The sequence below is a fragment of the Bos taurus genome, chromosome 2 (assembly GCF_002263795.3).
Source record: "Bos taurus isolate L1 Dominette 01449 registration number 42190680 breed Hereford chromosome 2, ARS-UCD2.0, whole genome shotgun sequence".
Classification (NCBI taxonomy): Eukaryota; Metazoa; Chordata; class Mammalia; order Artiodactyla; family Bovidae; genus Bos; species Bos taurus.
In genome coordinates this window covers 56,566,784-56,591,131 of record NC_037329.1, presented here as the reverse complement: position 1 = coordinate 56,591,131, position 24,348 = coordinate 56,566,784, and the positions used below count along the sequence as shown (strand labels likewise).

General features: G+C 36.3%; 1 protein-coding gene across 1 annotated transcript in view; it reads right to left on the bottom strand.

The window, feature by feature from the left end:
• Positions 1-24,348, bottom strand: part of LRP1B (LDL receptor related protein 1B) — a 315,853-nt gene that overhangs the window by 197,208 nt on the left and 94,297 nt on the right. Inside the window, exon 20 of the mRNA XM_059878468.1 lies at positions 2,755-2,871. Coding sequence (XP_059734451.1) covers positions 2,755-2,871 — 117 coding nt within the window. The remainder of the gene's footprint in view (positions 1-2,754; positions 2,872-24,348) is intronic.

Sequence of the window (24,348 nt, the reverse complement as noted above, 5' to 3'; positions counted from 1 at the left end):
CTTAATAAAGGCTAACAATAAATGACAAATGTGGATTAAAAGGCGTATCTTTGACTAATGACATTTAGAAAACATGATACCACTGCCCTCTCGAGCATACTGTTGTCATCTATATATAACTATATATAAAATTATGACATGTATGTAATATGTAGTCATAATTACAATACATATATCATGTGTATATAATGATAATAGTTTTGTTGTAGTTATATACATATTATTTTAATAGTTTCAATATATAATAAGACATTGGAAATATTTTGAAAGCATTTTAATACAGCAACAGTATATTTTTCTAAGGCTGACTTCTACAGGACTAATCTCTTGGTGCTCCCTATAGATATACTGTGTTTTCTTATTTTTCAGAGACTCAGCTTCTGTCTATGTAGAACTGGTGGCATTTTCAATGCTTAAATCTTCCCATTTTTCTGGCTTAGTCAAGATGGTATATTCAAACACCACCTAATGATCTACAGCCCTTGATCCTTACACTTAAACATTCTTCCATGTTTAACATGCTATCTACTCTGACGTTTATCCTGTATACACCTTCTATTCTTCCATGTCACAACTATAATATGCTTCATTCTCGTTCACTGCCACTTTTTCTTGCCAAATTCATCAATATTGCTTGTCTTAGTAGGAACTAAAAGAGATCCACACATAATTGGGTATTTTATACTGCAATGCTTGATACTGCAGTCTATTTCCTTGCTTTTTCTTAAGGGCTCTGTGACTACAGTAATTTATCACTAAGTTTCCATGGTGACAAGTGAGATGCAATTGTTCCTTCTCCTAGCTTTCTTGCATCAAAAGATGACTTTTAGGAGATGTCACCAAAATGATATTTGGCCACTTAGGAAACCCCAGGAGAAACCAGCTATCTCTGCTCTTCATTCTTCTCCTTCCTGTCTCATTAAAACAGCAACCTAACTTCTCACACCATTTAAATAACCACTTGAATAAAGGGTCTTCCAAGATGTGAGTCTCCATGTTACCTTTCCACTTCCTTCTCTTGTTTTCAATATCCTTTAGTCACAGATGCTTCCTTTCAGGTATATTATTTATGAAAGTGAAAGTCACTCAGTAGTGTCAGACTCTTTGTGACCCCATGGACTCTACAGTCCATGGAATTCTCCAGGCCAGAATACTAGAGTGGGTAGCCTTTCCATTCTCCAGGGTATCTTCCTAACCCAAGGATTGAAGCCAGGTCTCCCACACTGCAGGCAGACTCTTTACCAGCTATGCCACAAGGGAAGTCCAAGAATACTGGAGTGGGTAACCTATCTGTTCCCCAGAGGATCTTCCCGACCCAGAAATCGAACTAGGGTCTCCTGCATTGCAGGTGGATTCTTTACCAACTGAGCTATCAGGGAAGCCAAACTTACATTGATAATTAACACTAAATTTTCCAAAACTAAGCTGAGTAGTTAATATGTTAATTTAAGCTCTGAAATGAAATTAAAGTAAATAAGAAGTACATACATAATTGTTTCTTTTTTGAAATCACTCCTCTAGTCTTACCACCATTAGATCTTTATTTTAATCACTGGACAGAATCTGAGAACTGCTATATAATTTTTTTTTTTAATTAAAGATTAAAGAAATCTAGAACAATCTAATAAATCTCTGCAATGCACTTTACCTTTCTAAAGAGTATAACAGTTGGGAGATATTTATATGAAGATGGAGTAATAAAGGTTTCTATATTCAAAGTATTTCATAATCATAATTATCCAGAGATTGCATACTTAAGGTCCCTGATCCTCAAATACTGGTCAGATTAACTTTTGAAAGTGACTCAAACCATTAGCTGATATTTTGCAAACTGAATATCCAAGTGGTTTATTAAGGCTGTGATTCCACTAATTGTATGCTTTTATATAATATATCCCAACACTTTAATATAACAGTTCCTATTTTGTCTCCTGCATCATGGGAAATGAATGCTCTAAATCCAATGTATAAAGTAGATATTATTGTTATCATAAAACTCTTTTGGGAAGTAGAAGAATGTTAATATTTAATAATGGAATTTGATTATTGTCTTACTTTGAACATGATTATATTGCCTTTTTGTTTAAACAGCCCTGTAAGAAAGTGCTGGTAAGAAATACACTCAGAAATGAATGCTAGAAGATGGATACTGTCACAATTTTACATACTGTCATGCTTTGTAGAAAATAAAATTGCTGGCTAATTAATGTTTTTTAAACTTATTACATAAAAATGCAGAAGGCAGATGATGAAAATTGCTTTATTCTATTTTCAGAGAAAAGCATCCTGAATACATATGGTGTTCACCACTCCAGAGAGAATAAATGATATTTCACTGAAAGATGCTCATGGGTGAATTTGTAGTGTAAATGGGTCTGAGACTGAAATAAAATGAATACCATCGGTTAAAGAATGATATGTTTTGTGTCTCCACATCATTCAGCTCTTTCTATGAACTTGCGTCAAGGGTTTCTTTCATTGCATACTAACGGGTTGCATTAAACCTCATGATACTTTCATAGCAATTCTGATAACTGTAGGAAAATAACTCCCAGGATGAGTCATTTCAATAATTCTACCATTTGAGATTCAGGTCAATTTAGTCTGAATATTCTTGTTCAAATGTGAATATATGTATAAAAATGTGAGCTGCAAGACAGGTTCAAATTCATATCTTAACTAAACTAAAAATTGCTATCCTGCTTATTGAATAGGCTGTCAAGCTTGCAACATTCTCAAGCAAGAGTTACTTACTACAGTTTTCTTCATCTGAATTATCACTGCAGTCATTTTGGCTATCACACCGCCAATGATCTGGAATACAGTTGTTGTTTTTACACTGGAATTCATGAGGACCACAAGTCTTTTTATCTGTAATGGAAAGAACCAGAATTTGCATTGTTGGCTTCCATAAAGATATCCCTCATTGTGTCCTCACTGCTGTGTGAATCCAGGGGACATGACATTTCTTAGGACCTCAAGTCAGTTCTTAACTGAGAAGCATTCCTAGGAAAAATTGAAGGCAAATTCTGACTAATATTTCATTGTGAGCTAATTACAAAGCAACTGACTGGACCATCCACTCAACACAAATCAGTCAATAAAAATAAAGATCAAGATTATTGAAAACTATCCTTCTTTAAGATACTCCTCTAAGCCATCTTCTATTTTTGCTATAAAGTAGCAGCCATAAAGAAATAGTTATTAACCAAACTGTGTGGTTGCCATCTTGTCTTCCTTCTTTAGAAGTTCTTATTCAAAATTTACCTATGGTCAGCTGATCTAAATGTATAGATTACAATAGTGCCTAAGTAAAGACCTTACAAATTGTTAAAGTGCCAGCGTATCTGAACCTCTAAATAACCCCACTGAGTATCAGGAAATGTATTAACTAGCCCTTCACTTTACAAATGCTAAGGCAGATATTCTTAGAAGTTTAAGAACTTGATGCATTTTCACTACCACTAAATGACACAGCCAATTAAAAAAAAGAAAAGTGTGCATTGACTCCTGATTTGCTCTTTACAAAAAATCTAACTGTGTCCATTGGATCCAGAATAAAAATTTACATAATAAGAATTTATGCAAAGTTTAGATCAGATATTTAAAAATTTTCATGACTAATATCCAACTGTTTATAATCTACTCCATTGCTTCTTAAACTGTAATGTGTGTATATATTAATTATTGGGAATTTTGCTAAAATGGAAATTGTGATTGAGTACATCTAGAATTCTAACACATTCTCTAAGTGATAATATCATCTTTCTATGAAACACACTGAGTTAGGAAGGTCAAAGCATCAAGATGATATAAATTCAAGTACATAAAATAATAAGAGTATTGATGTCAATGCACAATTTAAGATTTTCCTTTCACAGACTTAGATCAACTCTTTTTTTCCACAGCCATGTTAGAGATGGATAGTGAAGTGTTAAAATGATTGAGATTGGTAAAATAAATTTACTAAGGGAGAGGAGAAGCTATTTGGTGGCCATTGCTACTCTTTACTGCAAATTGCATTTTAAAAAATTCAGATTTAAATAATATTATGAAAACAAAAGTGATTTAGGTTTAATTAAGAAAATCAGGAAATGATCATATATTGAAGATCCAGGCCACCTGCTGGGTAAGGATTTTCATAAACATGATCACACTCAATCTTCATAACATTCCTAGGAAGTATCATTACATGCATTTAAGTAAATGAGACATAAATCTTAAGAATTTAACTGATTTCTCCAATTTTACAAAGGTCTTAGATGGCAAAGGAGGAATTTTTATCCAATCCTTCTCCAGAAACATTTTGCATTTTTGTAGAAATTCTCATGATAGACCTCAAATGCACTGTTTTACTAATATATGTGTATTAGATAAAGACTCTGATGCTGGGAGGGATTGGGGGCAGGAGGAGAAGGGGACGACAGAGGATGAGATGGCTGGATGGCATCACTGACTTGATGGACATGAGTCTGAGTGAACTCCGGGAGTTTGTGATGGACAGGGAGGCCTGGTGTGCTGCAGTTCATGGGGTCGTGAAGAGTCAGACACGACTGAGCGACTGAACTGAACTGAACTGAATAAATATATGCATACAGATAGAGAGAGAGGGAGAGATAATATTTCCCTCCCCCTCTTCCATTCTGCCTACATACCTGCCTGTCTGGTAATGATTACTCAGAATTTAACTGTGTCACTGTGTTGAGTACAGTGTTTCATAATATATCCTTTTTGCCTGTGCTCTATACCTAACTTCAGATTCAAAAATTGGTCTAAAATTTACAAAAGTTCTAATGTAGCATTATGCACATCTCAATCAAGCAACATGTTAGGATATTGGAATTTAAATAACCCTTGAAGATATTGTATCCGATCAGATCAGATCAGATCAGATCAGTTGCTCAGTCATATCCGACTCTTTGCAACCCCCTGAATCTCAGCACGCCAGGCCTCCCTGTCCATCACCAACTCCCTGAGTTCACTGAACTATTTAGATAGTTACTTCATTTTGGAAATTAAAACAAACTCCTCTAAAACTAATACTATAGGTAACAGTAGTTTTATTTATTCCTTGCCATGTGTTGCTTGCATTATTTAAAATATTGTTTAAATTTTTAGAATAGAAGAATATAAGAAAGCAATCTGGATCAGAGAAATAGACTATTTAACTTAGTATTACATTGTACACAGGCAATTCTCCATGATTACAAAAAGTTAACAATCAGGACTGAGTATCAATACAATGGGTTTTTAAGTTTTCTCCCCTAAACTGTATCATATTTTGTGTTTGAAAAGAGACTTACACTTACAAGTTACAATAATAAGTTCATTACAGTTCATTGCTAAGGTTTCCATTTGGGACATTGCAGAAAGAGTCACATGAAAATGTTAATTGCCTTATGTAAGGTTATTTGAATTTTATGTTTCCAAGCTATTTAACTTTTTGATCCATGACACTGTTTATAAACATTACAAATATAAACTATATAGGTATAAACAGCAGTTCTTGAATTGGCTACATATTAAAGTCACCAAGGGAATGTTAAAAAATCCCTCTGCCCAGTCCATCTCCATATCAATAAAATCAGATTCTCTGGGGTGGAACCCACATATCAGTATTTTTATTAAAGCAAGCTGAATGATTCCAATGAGCAGCCAATACTGAAAATCACTGAACCTCAAAACCAATTGTAGAACAGAACATATATAATTCCAAATTGTAATACTCCAGAAAAATACTCACAATATGTAGAGTTTTCTATTCATTCATATTGTTGAATAGAAATGGAACAATGTTTTCATTTTTTGATATTATAAATTTAGAGAAAACAAATATAGTATTTGAAAACTTTTCTTTGTTTAATACATTTTCATATGAATTGTAGATACTCAGAAACAAATTGGATCCTCCCAGAAAGGTGGAGTGAGGGACCATCAAAAGATAAAACTGTTTGTAATATATACTATATGGGGCTTCTTTATATGTGCACTGCCTATTTCTCAAAAGAGAGAAAAGAATCTGGTTCTGTGATGCCTTGTGGAATAAGAACTGAGGACGTGGACTGAGAAACAGGGGTGAAAGATAGATTTAGTTTTCTCCTTATACCAAAAGGAAGCCAAAGGAAGCTATAAACTGCTGAATTAATAACTGAATTTGGAATGTTACCATGCGATGTGTCAGATAGAGAGTTTCAACAGAGGAAGTCAACTGGAGTCCCCGGCCAGCAATCTCGGACCTTGCAATAGAAGCAAAAATTTGCAAACTACCACTTCAAGCTTAAGCTCAAAGGCAAAGTTTATTAAAGCATAGATATACTCACAGAGAGAGAGTGGGGATGTTTCTGGAAAGTAAAACCAGCCCACCTATAAGGCTTAGGGGCTTCCCAGGTGGCACTAGTGGTAAAGAACCCTCCTGCAAATGCAGGAGACATAAGAGATGGAGGTTCCATTCCTGGGTCAGGATGATCCCCTGGAGGAGAGCATGGCAACCCACTTCAGTATTTTTGCTTGGAGAATACCATGGACAGAGGAGCCTGGTGGGCTGCAGTTCATAGAGTTCCAGAGTCAGACAGGACTGATGTGACTTAAACACACATGCATACAGGCTTCAGCTTGTTTATAAGTTGTTCTATGAGGAGGTGGAACGTAATCATGGGTGAAAGACGGGGAACAGCTATTTGATTGACTGCCCTGATATCTGTAACTCACTCATTACTGCTCATGTCCCTATCCTCGGTTCACTAAGAAAAACCCATCTTGGGAGTGTGTATGGGCTAGATTTTATTATAATGTTGGTATATATTAAGTCTGAGTTTACTAGAAGTTACATGCCTGTCTAGACAGGGCATGCAATGCCCAGGGCCTTCTCTTATGATACTGTGCTCCCTCTTTATCAGGATAAGTTGCTCACCAACCAACCAGAGTTTCACAGGTTCTGGGTGAAGTCAGAGGAGGGTCTCCAGATGGTTGCGGCCTAACTGGTTGTCCCCCAAGCGAGGGTCCTCCGATAGTTGGTGCTTAGCTGAATTATCCCCCTCTTGTTTCTTTCATCTCTGTCACTTCCTTGTTGCTAATGTCTAACTACCTAATAGGAAGGGCACAGGATACAACATCATTGTATATGTCTATTATATATCTATATATCCACAATAACAGAAAATTAAACTTTTACAATGGTATCAATGAAACAACAAATACCCAGGAATAAAGCTAGCAAAATTTGTGCAAGACCATACTGAAAACCATACAGCATTGCTGAGAGAAAGTTAATATGTCCAAGAAAATGCAGTGATATCTATATTCATGGACTAGAAAACTCAAATTACTATAGCTTTCTCTAAATGAATATACAGAATTAATAAAACCCTTACTAAAATTCCAGCAAGTTACTTTTGAAGGGTTAAGTTATCCTAATCTAATTATTCTTAAGAAATTGATTATCCTAAATTTATATTTGAATGCAAAGGATCTAGAACAATCAAACAATACTGAAAAAAGAACAAAGCTAGAGTATTTACAGTACCTGATTTTAAGTTTAAAGTTACAGTATCAAGAGAGTATTAAACAAAATGAAACTAGAAATATAAGTCTACACATACAGTTAACTGATTTTCAACAAAGGCTCTAAATCAATTTAATGGGAAGAGGAAACTCTTTTTTAGCAACTATTACTGAAATAAGTGGCTATCTATATGAAAAAGATAAATCTCAACCCACCATACCCATACACAAAAATGAATCTCAGTTGATTGTAAGTGTAATATAAAGCTTCTAGAATATTGGAAAATATTTTCATAATCTTGGAGTAGGCAAAGATTGCTTGCTTACTAGGTCGCTTCAGTCATGTCCAACTTTTTGGGCCCCCATGGACTAGGGCCCTCCAGGCTCCTCTGTCCATGGGATTCTCCAGGCAAGAATACTTGAGTGAGTTGCCATGCCCTTCTCTGATTTCTTAGAACACATAAAACAATAATCAAAAAAATTGGCAAATCGAACTTAACCAAAATTAAACTTTTTTATTCTCTAGAAGATATCATTAAGAAAAACGAATTGACAAACTTGTCTTCATATTAAAAATTGAAATATTGAAATACGGAGTTTTTGTTGATCATGTTAATATTCTGTAATCATCACTATCTATCTTCCAGTTCAGAAAACATAATGATTACAGGCAGCTGGGTAATATGCAATGATTCTTGTTACAAAAAAGTAATGTAGTCACAGAAACACTGAAGCAAAAAGAATTATGATAACAATGAAACTCAGCCTCCATCATGGAAGCTCCTTGTTTCCTCCTCCTGACTCTAACATCATAGAGTTAGAAGTATGGGGTTAGAATTGGAGTTCGCACTTTCTTTTCTACTGATAGAAAATCTTGTCTACTACTGGGGTCAGGATAACTGTTGGTTATCAAAACATAACCTGTTTATATAGACATCATTATGTTCTTTCTTTAAATAAACCTTATACAGTTTGTATAAGACCCTTATGGCAGAAAGTGAAGAGGAACTAAAAAGCCTCTTGATGAAAGTGAAAGAGAAAAGTGAAAAAGTTGGCTTAAAGCTCAACCTTCAGAAAACGAAGATCATGGCATCTGGTCCCATCACTTCATGGGAAATAGATGGGGAAACAGTGGAAACAGTGTCAGACTTTATTTTTTGGGGCTCCAGAATCACTGCAGATGGTGACTGCAGCCATGAAATTAAAAGATGCTTACTCCTTGGAAGAAAAGTTATGACCAACCTAGATAGCATATTGAAAAGCAGAGACATTACTTTGCCAACAAAGGTCCGTCTAGTCAAGGTTATGGTTTTTCCTGTGGTGATGTATGGATGCGAGAGTTGGACTATGAAGAAAGCTGAGCACCGAAGAATCAATGCTTTTGAACTGTGGTGTTGGAGAAGACTCTTGAGAGTCCCTTGGACTGCAAGGAGATCCAACCAGACTATTCTGAAGGAGATCAGCCCTGGGATTTCTTTGGAAGGAATGATGCTAAAGCTGAGACTCCAGTACTTTGGCCACCTCATGCGAAGAGTTGACTCATTGGAAAAGACTCTGATGCTGGAAGGGATTGGGGGCAGGAGGAGAAGGGGACGACAGAGGATGAGATGGCTGGATGGCATCACTGACTCGATGGAGGTGAGTCTGAGTAAACTCCGGGAGTTGATGATGGACAGGGAGGCCTGGTGTGCTGCGATTCATGGGGCTGCAAAGAGTCGGACACAATTGAGCGACTGAACTGAACTGAACGGATACAGTTTTGATCTCTTAATCTAAATCTGCCTCCAAGTCTCTATTAGCATCATATAGAAATGAATATACCTATATATGCTGCTAGCAAATATTCTAAAGCTCATTGGCTGGTTATGAGTTCCTCAACAGTGATGATGCAAGTTGACTCTTCCTTATGTTCTATAGTAGGGAGAGTTTACTGACCCATAACTTTTTCGTTGACGTAAACATAGTAGATATATAACATTATTATTGGCATTTTTTGTCGTTTTGAAATTACTATATCCACCACTGGTGAAGCTATTATTCATGGACCACTGCCTCCTCTGTCATAAAGGGAAGATCTGTGACCCAAGGTGGACTCTTCCCTTAGAACACAATTAGTCTGCAAAAATAACATGTTACTGATGTTTAAAAACATTTATTTTATAACTTAAACCTAATAGATGATTATTCTCTTTTAATATTAAAGAAGTATGAAGGAGGGCAGTGCAGGGATTGTATGGTGGCTAGATAGTATCCTGAGGAACACAGATTTCTATCATTCTGCTCCACCATCCTAAGTAACGGCTACCATTTTTCTTAGTCACTTCATGGCCCAAGATGACTACTAGTGCTTGAGTCATTACACTGCAGGCCTGAAAGAGGACAGAAGGGCAAAACAAGAAGGCTTTTTAAGAAAACTCCCCCAAAATATTCATCCTGAAAGTCCCACCCAAGACTTCTGGTTACATTTCAAAGGTCAGAGCTTAGTCACATGACAATATCTAGCTTCAGTGGGAGATGGGAAATGTGATGACTTACTCTGAATAACAATGCATCAACAAAAGACTTAGGCTTCTGTTTTTAAAGGGGAAATAAAAATGGGTAGATTGATAGGCAATTTAGGAGTCTCTGTCAATAAGTAAACGAAACCAATTAAAATCATTTGAGGTGATCTCCATGGCTGCTGAAAGGGAGAGGATTTCATCTCTTTCATGATTGCAAGTATTATAACCTCAAGTTGCCATGGGTCATTTAAAAACCATGTAGAATACACCCATCTAAGAAGTCAAAGTAAGTAATAGTTCAAAACTGGAGGAAAAGATAAGCCTCTGATGACTATGTGAATTCTTAAATCCAAATTGTGCCTGAAGTCAACTCTATCCACTCCTTGAAACTGAGGCAGAAAATTTATGTCCCCACTGGTTTGTGCTGAATTTCTGTTATTTACAGACAAGAGTCCTAACTGATATAAATACCATACTATATTTTCCTTAGAAATAGTATGGACTCCTAATAGTAATATTCTTTTCTGTATGTGATGATTTACATAATTTCCAAAGTATTTCATTGGCTTATAATTACTTGGGAAATGCAGTCTCATTCTACAAGAAGTCTCAGAATTAGGCTCTATTTAAAAACAATTTGCAAACTCAGGCTTCCATGAAAATGGGAATTGGTAAATGTTTTTTGAGCATATTCTCTACATGACAAACGTGATTATAGCATTTAGTGATATTGATTATCTAGAAAGGTGCAGGTTGCCTTGCATTGTAAAGTGTCTGGTAGATCTGAAAATTAATTTCATGTTACTTCTCATCAATCAGGGTAATATTCCTCAATGAGCACTTACATGCACAACCTGTTCTTCTAGGGGAAGTGGAAATAATATGTGAATGCACCAGCAGTTGAGAATAACAATGCCAGCTGTAGCTTGTCCCAGTGGGATTCTCTTAGTTCTGTTTTGCTTTTGAATTTTTGATTTTTTAAAACTTTTACATTAGTCTTCCAGGTAGAGAAGATAAAGGCTTTTAAGTAAAACAAATTAACAATGACATATTTTCTTTATAAAGAGGTGAATCTATAATAAGCTAGCTCTCTAGAAGCTCCAATCATAGCATTTTAAAAATTGCATTTTAATGCAATGTATGTAATTTTCAGCAAAAAATTTTTGAATGCACATTACGCAGTTTTAGAAATTATCATATTACATTCTGTAATGCCATCTATCACACCTGACAAGAATTTGTGACTTGTTTTTTAATTTAGAAACTCATATTGTAAACTTAAGGGGGTGAAGTGAGGGGAGCTTGTTCTAGTATGCATCTAAAACACAGTTTTCTTTTATTTTATCTCCAGTACCCTAAAACCTTAAAGTCACAGTTTATATCATTCACAATGCTTAGGAGAAATACTGCTTTTTGTGTGGAGGAAAGGGTGTGTGAAAAGAAGCATGTTTTAGCAATAGCATTGTCTAGTGGCCAATTTCACTTTATGCTAGCCTACCTAAAGTCTTTATTGTCATATCATCTTTTATTTTCATATGAAAAATCATTTCAATAGAGAAGATAATGGAAAGTCATGATAACAGCCTAGACTCTATTTTTAAGGACTCAAATAACAGCTGTAAGGAAGTTACTGGAAAAGCATAAAAAGAGGAAGTAGATATAGTTGTGCCAGATGAGAGTGATCAATGGTTGTCAGTCTTAGACTCTAACCTAATTATGGGGATATATGGTAGGATGCTCTCTTGCCCCTTACATACTTAGACAATCTTTAAGATCCCCATCTTTCAATTTTTTTTCCTTTAAAATGAATTTAATGAACATTTATATCTGATATAAACTGAAAACAAAGGTTTTGTTGTAAATTCATGGTGGGAACAGAAGAGAAACAACACGTTGAGCTATTCAGGGTCCCTCAAATGGAGGGATATCCTCAGATTCTTGAACCCCAAAGTAATGAAGTCTTTTTTGGTGTATGGGTTTTTGAAATGCATGGTGTCAGTGCCCCATCTACAATCTTTGGTACTCATCACCCCTGCCTATGCTAAGCCAATGACTTTCTTTAAAAAAAAAAACACACAAAAAAAACACTGGAATTTCTACAGCATTGTGCTTCTGTTGCACAATGAGGTGAATCAGCTATATGTATACATATATCCCCTCCCTCTTGAACCTACCTCCCATCTACCCCTACATCACACCCCTACATCCCACCCTGTATTTCATCACAGAGCATAGCAGAGCTCCCTGTTCAGCCAGTGGCTTCTAACTACAAGCATGTGGGGCTCTGCTTGGCCCTGATCTGGAAGTGCTTTTTAGGGCACTTATACCCTTCTCTTCCTTGGAGCTGTTTAAACAAATGACCGACAGGATCTGGTGAATAAAAATCTCAGCTCTCTCCTTTGTTTAGGGTAACTGATTATTCTAAACTATCTCAAAGAATTTCCTTGTAGAATGGATCTCGTTCCTGCAATAAATTGCTCAATAATATACTTTCTATTCCCCCTTCCCTTCCTTGGTTAACTGATCATCATTACTGATTTGTGGAATCATTTCCCCAATAAACCACTTATATTCAAAATCTTGTGAATGCAAGTTCTAATTCTAGGAAAACTCAACTTAAGAAAGGATGTACTGTGCTGTGCTTAATCGTGTCTAACTCTTTGTGACCCCATTGACTGTAGCCTGCCAGGCTTCTCTGTCCATGTGGATTTCTCTCGGCAAGAATACTGAATTGGGTTGCCTTGCCCTCCTCCAGGGGATCTTCCCAACCCAGGGATCAAACCCAGGCCTCCCACATTGCAGGTGGATTATTTACCTTCTGATCCACCAGGGAAGGGGTGATGATATATGTTGTCATTTAGTCAACAAACATGAATTAATGCTTATCATGTACTTGGCACTGTTCTGAGCTCATAGTATTTATATTAATGAAGAAAACTGGCATAAATCCCTACCCTCATTGAATTTATATACTAATGGCCAAGTGGTAATTTAAGACTAGAAAGAAAAAACAATAATAACAACAACAACAACAAAACGTTGACTGGAGGGTAAAGAGTGCTATAGTGAGAAACAGAGAAGAGAATATAGAATGTGTGTGGAAGCGGGGATTTCAAATGATAGTCTGCAAATGTTATATTAAGAAAGTGACCTTGGGATTTCTCTGTCGGTCCAGTGGCTAAGACTCTACACTCCCATTACAGGGGACCAGGGTTCAATCCTTGGTCAGGGAACTAGATCCCACACGCTGCAACTAAAGATTCTATTAGCACAGCCAAATAAATAAATACTTAAAAAAAAAAAAGATATTTTAACATAAAGTGACTTTCAAAATTGGCAAAGAGAAAAGGATTGAACCATGTTACATCCCAGGAAGAAATAGGACCTGAAAGAATAAGCAGGCCTGGAAAGACCAAGAAAACAGGGAGATGAAGGTGGCTGAAGGAGAGGAAACAGGTCAACTTCAGCAAGAGTGCTGGGAGAGATCAGGAAGATGGTCCATTGGTGCAGATGGGCACTGACACTAATCAAGGCTTTGTACAGAACTTCTCTTGTCTCTATTCCTTGGAAGAGAACATCTATATTTGGCCATTTCTTTTTGGCAAATGAATTTCAAGTACATTTTAACATTTATGCCAAAATAAAGACAGAAATTTGAATGACTGCTAAATGGTTATAGCAATACAGAAACCCCAATCTTAGAAACACCATGATGGATTCTTTGGTCTGCATATATTCTGGATAATTACCTTTTTCTCAGCTTTTGTGCTATACTTACAAAGCTAGCACGGTAGCATACACTGATAAAGGTATGCTAGGTAAAAACAAGCCAAATTCATCTCTGAAAGAAAACTGTGACTCCTACAGAATGAAATGCATCTAGGGACAAGATTTATTGACTAGAGGTCAATAATTTGATTTACTGACTAGATTTACTGCATAAAAATACCAAATAGGTTTATCATTTCAACCAGAATTGTATTTCCTTTTTTATAGCACTGGCATTTTTTATTTCATTGTGGTTGGTACATCAAAATTTGGTTATACAAAAAGATTTCTAAGTAAATATTGTTATGAGCAATCTTTTAAAACTGAGTACTTTCAGATACCAGTTAGAACTTTATGTTTTAGTTTGAAAACAATAGCACCTAGTATCTGTTGAGTGTTTTCTCTAAGTTCAAGGCTAAGCTTGATTCATGTGATCCACTGAGCAACTCAGAAAGGAATGTATATTGAATAGCTGAGAATACTAAACCTCACATTATAATAAATGACTTCTCCCAAAGCCCACAGCTCTTAAACTGCAAAACCAGGTCTTGAATTCATATAATCTCATTAATACCTATACTATAAACCATACTGAAATAATCCCTTCAAGAAAAGTTCTCTACTGCTTCCTTCTTTCGCCACTTTATACCAAAATCTTAGTTTTATGGACTAAATGACTAAAATTGCATACATGTCAAAAGTTGGGCTAAAGTGAACTCAAGGAAAACACAGTTGCCTTTATAAAACCCTGTAGCTGTAGAAGGTCTAACCTCAGAGGGAAAAATATTATATTCATGTAAGGAGTGTAATTTATACTCAGAGATAAATATGGATAAAAAATTCAAAGTCTTCAGTGAAAGGATTTGTTATTTCTGAACTGTGTGAACTTAAAAAAAATAATTTGGCATACATTCTAATTTGAGGAAAACAATTTGGCTTATTAAAAAAAATATGGGGGTCTGTCTCTCTCTCTCTCTCTCAGTGCAGAATGTGTCCCTTACTTGACTTACAGTTCAACCAGGTGCTATGTATCAGTAAATGATCATATCAGCCTTTATCTCATCATTCCTCATTGGCTGCCTAGTCAGCAAGGTATTGATTTGTTTTTTAAGATTCTGCTTACAGTACATGATTGTTTACTTGGCTTACTCCCAAATGTCTTTAAAAACCTTAATAGTGCACTTCCATGTTAGATGGCTTTATTCACCTTTTAATAAGCCTGCTTGCCTTCTATATTAATACTGCATCTGCTTCCAGATACATATTTCTCAGAGAGACAACAGGTTATGAAAAGAAATGCAAAAACAAACAAAAAACACAAAACACAGTGCTTGGGCTGAATTTAATATGGGGATTTAAATAAAGGAATTCAAATAAAATTCACATTTTAATTCAGACATTAGACCCATGCAGAAAGCAAAGTATCTCAATGGAAAACATGAATCATCATTAAACCTGCATTAATTTAGCTCACCCAAATAGTCCATCAAGTTCTGATGTGTCACTATAAACAGTGAAGAATCAGAATTGCTCTTTATATTACACTTTATTAAATCTAAGAAAGAAAAGAATCATCACTATAAAACATATATCCATGATGGGATATATCATCAAATTAATCAAATTATTATCCACAGTGGAGACGAACTACAAGTATTTTTACAGGACAAGGTTAAAACCTCTGACTGGGAATAGCTACTAACCAGAAGGGGAAGCAAGAGGAACCCACTGACTTGGGGGTTGGTTTGATTCATTAGAGACATGGTTTCCAATGTATCCATTCACCTACCACATTCACTAATTTACCATTTTCCAGTATCATCTATACGATATCATCTATTACATGTATCATTTAATACATGTTTAAATGGCTTAACTTGCTAATATTAACCTTCACCATGAGCCACAGATTATTGATATCATGATCTGATATGCTGGTGTCTATATTTTAAATCTTTGTAAGATACAAAATTATTTTGTGTAATTAGCATCACCGACTCAATGGACATGAGGCTGAGCAAACTCCAGGAGATAGTGAAGGATAAGGAAGCCTGGCATGTGACTCCATGGAGTCACAAAGAGTCTGACACAACTTAGCAGCTAAACAACAACAATTACTCTGTGTACTATGTGAAATCACCCCTTGTTTAGATGTTATGTGCTTGCTATAAATCCAGAATTATTCCTTTAGGGCAGTTTTTTCCAAGTATTTTAAAGAGTAAAACACACATACAAACACACACTTATACACACACACACAGAAACATACACGTGAATTAGAGACCTCTTGACAATGTGTGTGTGCTTCTAAGTCACTTCAGTTGTGTTTGACTCTTTGCGACCCACGGATCATAGCCTGCCAAGTTTCTCTGTCCATTGGATTCTACAGGCAAGAATACTGGAGTGGGTTGCCATGTCTTCCTCCAGGGTATCTTCCCCGCTCAGGGAGTGAACCCACATCTCTTAATCCCCTTCATTGTCAGGGGGATTCTTTACCACTAGCGCCACCTGGGAAGCCCCTTTTTGAAAGTACTTGTGAAAGTGAAAGTCGTTCAGTCATGTACGACTCTTTGGGACCCCATAGGCTATACAGTCCATGAAATTCTCCAGGCCAGAATACTGGAGTAAGTAGCTTTTCCCTTTTCTAGGGGATCTTCCCAACCCAGGGATCAAACCCAGGTCTCCCGCATTGCAGGCATATTCTTTACCAGCTGAGCCACAAGGGAAGATGAAAAGTACTTGTAGTTTAACACAACTATCCTATATTATATACTTTAGGTGCTACTGTTGACTCAACAGGATTCTTATAATAACATTTAGGTGTTCTGGGTCTACAACTGATTTTCTTTCCCCAGGGAACTGACATGTTTCTCTTGCAAAAGAAACTTATCAAAAGAAAAATAAGCCAAGTTCAGTTCAGTTCAGTCACTCAGTCTTGTCTGACTCTTTGTGACCCCATGGACTGCAGCACGCCAGGCCTCCCTGTCCATTAGCAACTCCCAGAGTCCATTCAAAGTCATGTCCATCGAGTTGGTAATGCCATATAACCAACTAACCTTCTGGTGTCGCCTTCTCCTCCCATCCTTAATCTTTCCCAGCATCAGGGTCTTTTCAGTGAGTCAGCTATTCGCATCAGGTGGCCAAAGTATTGGAGTTGCAGCTTCAGCATCAGTCCTTCCAATGAATATTCAGGACTGATTTCCTTTTGGACAGACTGGTTGGCTCTTCTTGCAGTCCAAGGGACTCTCAAGAGTCTTCTCCAACAACACAGTTCAAAAGCATGAATTCTTCAGTGTCCAGCTTTCTTTATTGTCCAACTCTCATATCCATACACGAATACTGGAAAAACTATAGCTTTGACTAGATGGACCTTTGTTGGCAAAGTAATGTCTTTACTTTTTAATACACTGTTTAGGTTTGTCATAACTTTTCTTCCAAGGAGCAAGCAACTTTTAATTTCATGGCTCCAGTAACTGCTGACCATGATATATCATTACACAGATCAAGCTTCTGATTTTTGGAATTTAGTAATTTTTGGAATTTGTGACTGTGGTAATTATTCTTTATTATTGCCCATTTAGAGCACATTGTTGTTCAGTAGTTAAGTCATGTTCAATTTTTTTCAACCCATGGACTATAGCACACCAAGCTCCTCTGTCCTCCACTAACTGCCAGAGTTTGCTCAAATTCATGTTCATTGAGTCCACGGTGCTATCTAACCATCTCATCCTCTGCCACCCTCTACTTATTTTGCCTTCAATTTTTCCCAGCATCAGGGTCTTTTTTAATGAGTCAGCTCTTTGCATTAGGTGACCAAAGTATCGCAGCTTCAACTTCCAGTGAATATTCAGGGTTGATTTCCTTTAGGATTGACTGGTTGGATCTCCTTGTTGTCCAAGGGACTCTCAACAGTCTTCTCTAGAACCACAGCTCAAATATATCAATTCTTTGGTGCTCAGCTTTCTGTATGGTCCAACTCTCAGATACATACATGACTGCTGGAAAAAGCATAGCTTTGACTATATGGACCTTTGTTGACAATGTGGCATCTCTGCTTTTTAATATGATGTCTTGGTTTGTCATAGCTTTACTTCCAAGGATCAAGTGTCATTTAATTTCATGGTTGCAGTCACTGAATGATTTTGTAGCCCAAGAAAATAAAATCTGTTCCTGGTTCCACTTTTTCCCCTTCTATTTGCCCTGAAGTGAAGTGATGAAACAAGATGCCATGAGCTTAGGTTTTTAATGTTGTGTTTCAAGCCAGCTTAAGAGCACTGTTATGTGATAAACATTCAACTGAACAATGGGTAGGAAAAAAGTCATCAGAATTTTCACCAAAATTATACAGGTAGACAGATGCTTAATCACTGGAATTCTGTGTTTTTTTCCCCACCAATATTAGATAAAGATTTTCCTTTTGGTAAAAGGAATATGCGTATCACTCCTAATGAAGGTAGAAGAGATTCAGAATTCAATCATCTAGGTAACATATTTGAGTAGGGAAAGATATTTATAATGACTACCGGACATGGAACAACAGAATTAATCCAAATAGGAAAAGGAGTATGTCAAGGCTGTACATTGTCACCCTGCTTATTTAACTTATATGCAGAGTATATCATGAGAAAGGCTGGGCTGGATGAAGCACAAGCTGGAATCAAGATTGCTGGGAGAAATATCAATAACCTCAGATATACAGATGCCATCACCTTTATGGCGGACAGTGAAGAAAAACTAAAGAGACTCTTGATGAAAGTGAAAGAAGAGAGTGAAAAAGTTGGCTTAAAGCTCAACTTTCAGAAAACTAAGATCATGGCATCCAGTCCCATCACTTCATGGCAAATAGATGGGGAAACAGTGGAAACAATGGCTGACTTTATTTTTTAGGGCTACAAAATCACTGCAGATGGTGACTGTTGCCATGAAATTAAAAGACACGTACTCGTTGGCAGGAAAGTTATGACCAACCTAGACAGCATAGTAAAAAGCAGAAACATTACTTTGCCAACAAAGGTCCATCTAGTCAAGGCTATGGTTTTTCCAGTAGTCATATATGGATGTGAGAGTTGGACTATAAAGAAAGCTGAGCACTGAAGAATTGATGCTTTTGAACTGTGGTGTTAGAGAAGACTCTTGAGTTTCCCTTGACCTGCAAGGAGATCCAATCAGTCCATTCTAAAGGAGATCAGTCCTGGGTGTTCATTGGAAGGACTGATGTTGAAGCTGAAACTCCAATTCTTTGGCCACTTTATGTGAAGAACTGACTCATTTGAAAAGACCTTGATGCTGGGAAAGATTGAAGGTGGCAGGAGAAGTGGACGTCAGAGGATGAGATGGTTGGATGGTATCACTGACCTGACAGACATGAGTTTGTGTAATCTCTGGGAGTTGGTGATGAACAGGGAAGCCTGGTGTGTTGCAGTCCATGGGATCACAGAGAGTTGGACATGACTGAGCAAATGAACTGAACTGAGCTGAACTATATTTATTGATTGACATCTTATTAGTATTGGGAAGAAAATAAAGAAGGAATGAGCTGCAAAGAGAAGCTGAAAGGAAAGAACCATTATGAAGAGATAGAAGGTGAAGAGGAGAAGAAGGAATATGGCGGAAGGAGAAACGAGTTAAATTTCCTGGAAGAAGTAAAGAGAAAAATTTCTTACTCTATTCAAACTGAAGAATATTTGAAAGAGTTAAGAAAACTTAGGTTTGTAGGTCTATGAATTAAAGAAATTTATCAACCATTTTGTTTTGTAGAACATTAAATCTGAGTTAAAGGTAAACACAGGTACATAGAAAACTGAGATTTTCTTGGCTTACAGTGCTAATAAATAAACTGATAACTCAGCAACAATGAGTCAAATTTTGTTCCACCAAAGAGACCTGAACAAAATTTCTTGTATCTAGATGAAAAGTGTTTAATAAATAAATATAATACGTACATCAAATTTCTATAAAGTTTCTATATCTATATGAGAAAAAAATTTGTTGAATTCATTATTTTAATATAAACTTTTAAAACAGTTTCAGTTAACAGTAAACTGATATCCTGCTTAGTTATGAATGCATTCTTTGTGTTATATAGTTTCTCTCCTTTTAGGTATAGAAATGAACTTTAATAAAAACTGATCATTAAAAAAATGTAAACAATTTAGGTGGCTAATTTTAAAAAATATGATTATACTCCATTGGTATTATTATGTGGAACATATTTGGATTTTTGTTATTTACGCATGTTAAAGATGCTATTTGAGGGGAAGGAATATTATAAATAATCATATCTAAACTTCTACATTTAGGGTGTAGGAACAGCCTCAGAGAACTTATGTCACTTCCCTAAGTCACACTAGTCCAGTCAGTCAGCTGAGTCACTCAGTCATGTCCGAATCTTTGTGATCCCTTTGACCGCAGCACGCCAGGACTCCCTGTCCATCACCAAATCCCAGAGTTTACACAAACTCATGTCCATCGAGTCGGTGATATCATCCAACCATCTCATCCTCTGTCATCCCCTTCTCCTCCTCCCCTCAATCTTTCCCAGTGTCAGGGTCTTTTCAAATGAGTCAGTTCTTCGCATCAGGTGGCCAAAGTATTGGAGTTTCAGCTTCAGCATCAGTCCTTCCAATGTATATTCAGGACTGATTTCCTTTAGAATTGACAGGTTTGGATCTCCTTGCAGTCCAACGGACTCTCAAGAGTCTTCTCCAAAACCATAGTTCAAAAGCATCAATTCTTCAGTGCTCAGCTTTCTTTATAGTTCAACTCTTATATCCATACATGACTACTGGAAAAACCATAGCCGTGACTAGACAGAACTTTGGTGGCAATGCAGTGTCTCTGCTTTTTAATAAGCTGTCTAGGTTGGTCATAACTTTTCTTTCAAGGAGCAAGCATCTTTTAACTTCATGGCTACAGTCACCATTTGCAGTGATTTTGGAGCCCCCCAAAATAAAGTCTGTCACTGTTTCCCCATCTATTTGCCATGAAGTGATGGGATCAGATGTCATGATCTTAGTTTTATGAATGTTGAGTTTTAAGCCAACTTTTTCACTCTCATCAAGAGGCTCCTTAGTTCTTCTTCACTTTCTGCCATAAGGGTGTTGTCATCTGAATATCTGAGGTTGCTGATATTTCTCCTGGCAATCTTGATTCCAGCTTGTGCTTCCTCCAGCCCAGTGTTTCTCATGGTGTGCTCTGCATATAAGTTAAATAAGCAGGGTGACAATATACAGCCTTGTAGTGTGACAGTATACAGTCACACTAGTAGTTGGTATGGAAATATGATTTTCCCTGACCTAGGGAGAATTGTCTCCAAACCCATGCTTACCAATTCATTTGTTTGACCTTACCTTTCTGACTTTGTTTCATCATCTGATAAATAACAATAACAATTAGAATAATATTATCGATTCTACCTAATTTAAAGATTTCTCTAAGGACTACAAAAAAAATGATTGACTCATCTTAGACCTCAGTTGGTCTTCTCCAATGGCTTAGCAGGCAAAGAATCCACCTCCAACACAGGAGATATAGGAAACATGGGTTCGAGCCTGGGTCAGGAAGATACCCTGGAGTAGGAAATATTTGGCAACCAAATCCAGAATTCTTGGCTGGAAAATTCCAAGGACAGAAGACCCTGATGGGCTATAGTCCACGGGGTCACAAAGAGAAGGACATAACTGAGCACGTGCATGCACACACATACACACACAGGGCCTCAGTTAACTTTAATTATCTCATCATTTCTTCCTGTTGCCCCAGTTTCTAATTTTCTATCTTTATAAATAATGGCCAGAAACGAATCCCACTAGTCAATCAAGACTATTTGTTCAAAACTCAATAAATAAACAAATTTGAATATAGGTAAAGAGACTGGGGGTACAAAAGAATAAATTTAGGAAAACTTAAGTATCAGTATCTCACAAACCTCTGTCGCTAGTTTTTGGTTACCTTTGGATATCCTCAGTAGCCAAACCCTCATCCTCTTTTAGCTCAATACTTAGCAAAGATCTTCCTTCAATATTGCCCTTCCACTAATCTCTAAATCTTATTACAAAATTAAAGTAAAACAGTAGACTCCAAAAGGGACAAATGCATCAAAAGGGAAATTTCTCTTCTCCAGAAAGGATTTTAACTGTAAATCCTTCCCAAAATCCATCAAAGAAAAATTAATTCTCAAAGTTTATCAATGATTTCTGTACTTTCCAAGTCTAATTACGTTGATTATAGACAACTTCTGAGTCATTCACAATGTTTGACCTTAAAATGACTTTATATAGAACCCCCCCTTTTCTTTCACACTCATAAATGGGCTTTTGCTCATCTGAACAAATTAAAATAAAAATATATATGTAAATAATTAACATATATATATGTGAAAATATATATCCAAATATATCTCAATAAATATATAAAATATAATCTAAATCTGCTAGATAAAAACAGAGTATCCCTCTTCATATTTCTATATTAGCATAAATGCTCTATTGGCTCAATGTCAGAAAAAAAGTATTGCTTTCAGGAGGAGCGAAATTTTAAAGAAACATATATGTGTCAAATATGTTATAAATCATTTTGAGAAGGTAAACTTACTTAATCTTCTTAATAACTTTATGATAGATATTTCTTATTTTATACATAAAACTGAAGCAAATGGTGGTTAATACACTTAACATTATTAATAGTCAGAAAATCATGAGGCCAAATTATTTACTGATCTTTATATTCTATCATACTACTAGAGTGATATCTACATATTCAAAAGCATTTATAAAGGCATCCTTAAAGAGTGATGGCAGGATATTTAAAGTCCTGAAAATATGTTGTCTTACATCTTCAGTTCAGTTCAGTTCAGTTCAGTCGCTCAGTCGTGTCTGACTCTTTGCAGCCCCATGAATCGCAGCACGCCAGGCCTCCCTGTCCGTCACCAACTCCCGGAGTTCACTCAGACTCACGTTCATCGAGTCAGTGATGCCATCCAGCCATCTCATCCTCTGTTGTCCCCTTCTCCTCCTGCCCCCAATCCCTCCCAGCATCAGAGTCTTTTCCAATGAGTCAACTCTTCACATGAGGTGGCCAAACTACTGGAGTTTCAGCTTTAGCATCATTCCTTTCAAAGAATTGAGTATTAGGAATTGTGAGGTTTTTTTTTTTTTTTAATATATTCTGTAAATACTGTAAAAAATAATTTTTAAATAAGTAAAAAATGAAAACAAATAAAAAGTGAGTTTTAAAAGAAGCCCTAGAGATGTTATCGGCAGGCAGTACAATAATGTAGAATAGTTTAATTATTTTAGCTTTAAAGAAAGAAAAATTTAATACACTTAAACACACAAACAGAAACACAAATGCTATCATACTGGACCTAAAATATTGGGTTGATATCCCCAAGATTGTATTCTGAAGCCAAAGAAAAAAGTAAAGTCATCTTATTTTTTATCTTCTGCCTTAAATTCCTGATATACTCCAGATATATTATCACTGGTTTTCCTTTTTCTGCCAGTGTTAGAATGTTTGCTTAAGAGAAAATCCCCTTAGAGACAGATCTGAACTGAGGTTTCCAATACGAAATCTGTCACTGTGAACCTCTGATATTCCCTGCTAAAATGTAGCACTTCCCTAGGAAGGTACTAGAACAATCTTACCTTTCTCTGACATGTGGCTAGAAAGCCAAAGGAACTCATTTTTACTCTAAACTAAAATTCTCTAAATAAGAAAATTTGTCGTTTTAAAATTGAATTGTGAATGCCATTACGAAATAATTCTGAAGGAAAAAGACATTTGGATTCTCTTTTGCAGATATTCCAGGACCATGCTCCTTATGGTGTCATTTGTAGAACTATTTGTTCCACGTTAAGCAAAATATCTCCATCTCAGCAGGAAGTCTTGGCACATAATTAAGTTGATCCTTTTCAGAAAGTTTGCAATGGTGTTGTCTGTTTATTGATAAAAAAAGAATCCCATCTCTAATGGGATTTAAAATCTAGTTAGTTTTTTTCAATCCATTAAAAAGATAGCTAATACTTTTCCTGAAGTACTCTCCAAAGGCCATCTTTCTTTTATATTAACTGTAGAAATCAACATCATTTCTGTATTCAAGACTTGGAATATATTGCTTTTAATTCCAAAAGACATTTGAATCAAATAGATTTAGTTTCAGCTTCCTCTTTGATTTCCACAGTTCAATTCCTGGCCCAAAGCCTAACATAATAAAAGTAAAATAAAAGAAAATAAGATTAACCTTATCATTCATTTTGACCAGTTTAAATAACATAAATAATCAACATTTTCAGAATGTCAACTGCATGGAGCAGTGACATGTGTAATAAAAATGTGCCCTGGGTGAAGCAATGCCTGCATGGAAAAAGAATGCATTCTCACCCAAGAACAGAAGGAGGATGCTTCCATTTCTCACTTACTAAAGTGTCTCTGCCTTCTTTCTTGAAGCCTTGCCTAGGACCCCTCATAGAAGCTGAAATTCTGCCTCTGTTCACATTTCCCCAGATACTGGCTCCCACTTTTTCACCAAACTTTCCTCTAGTCTTTAAGGGATGGAGGCAGCAGCTGCATTGAGAATATA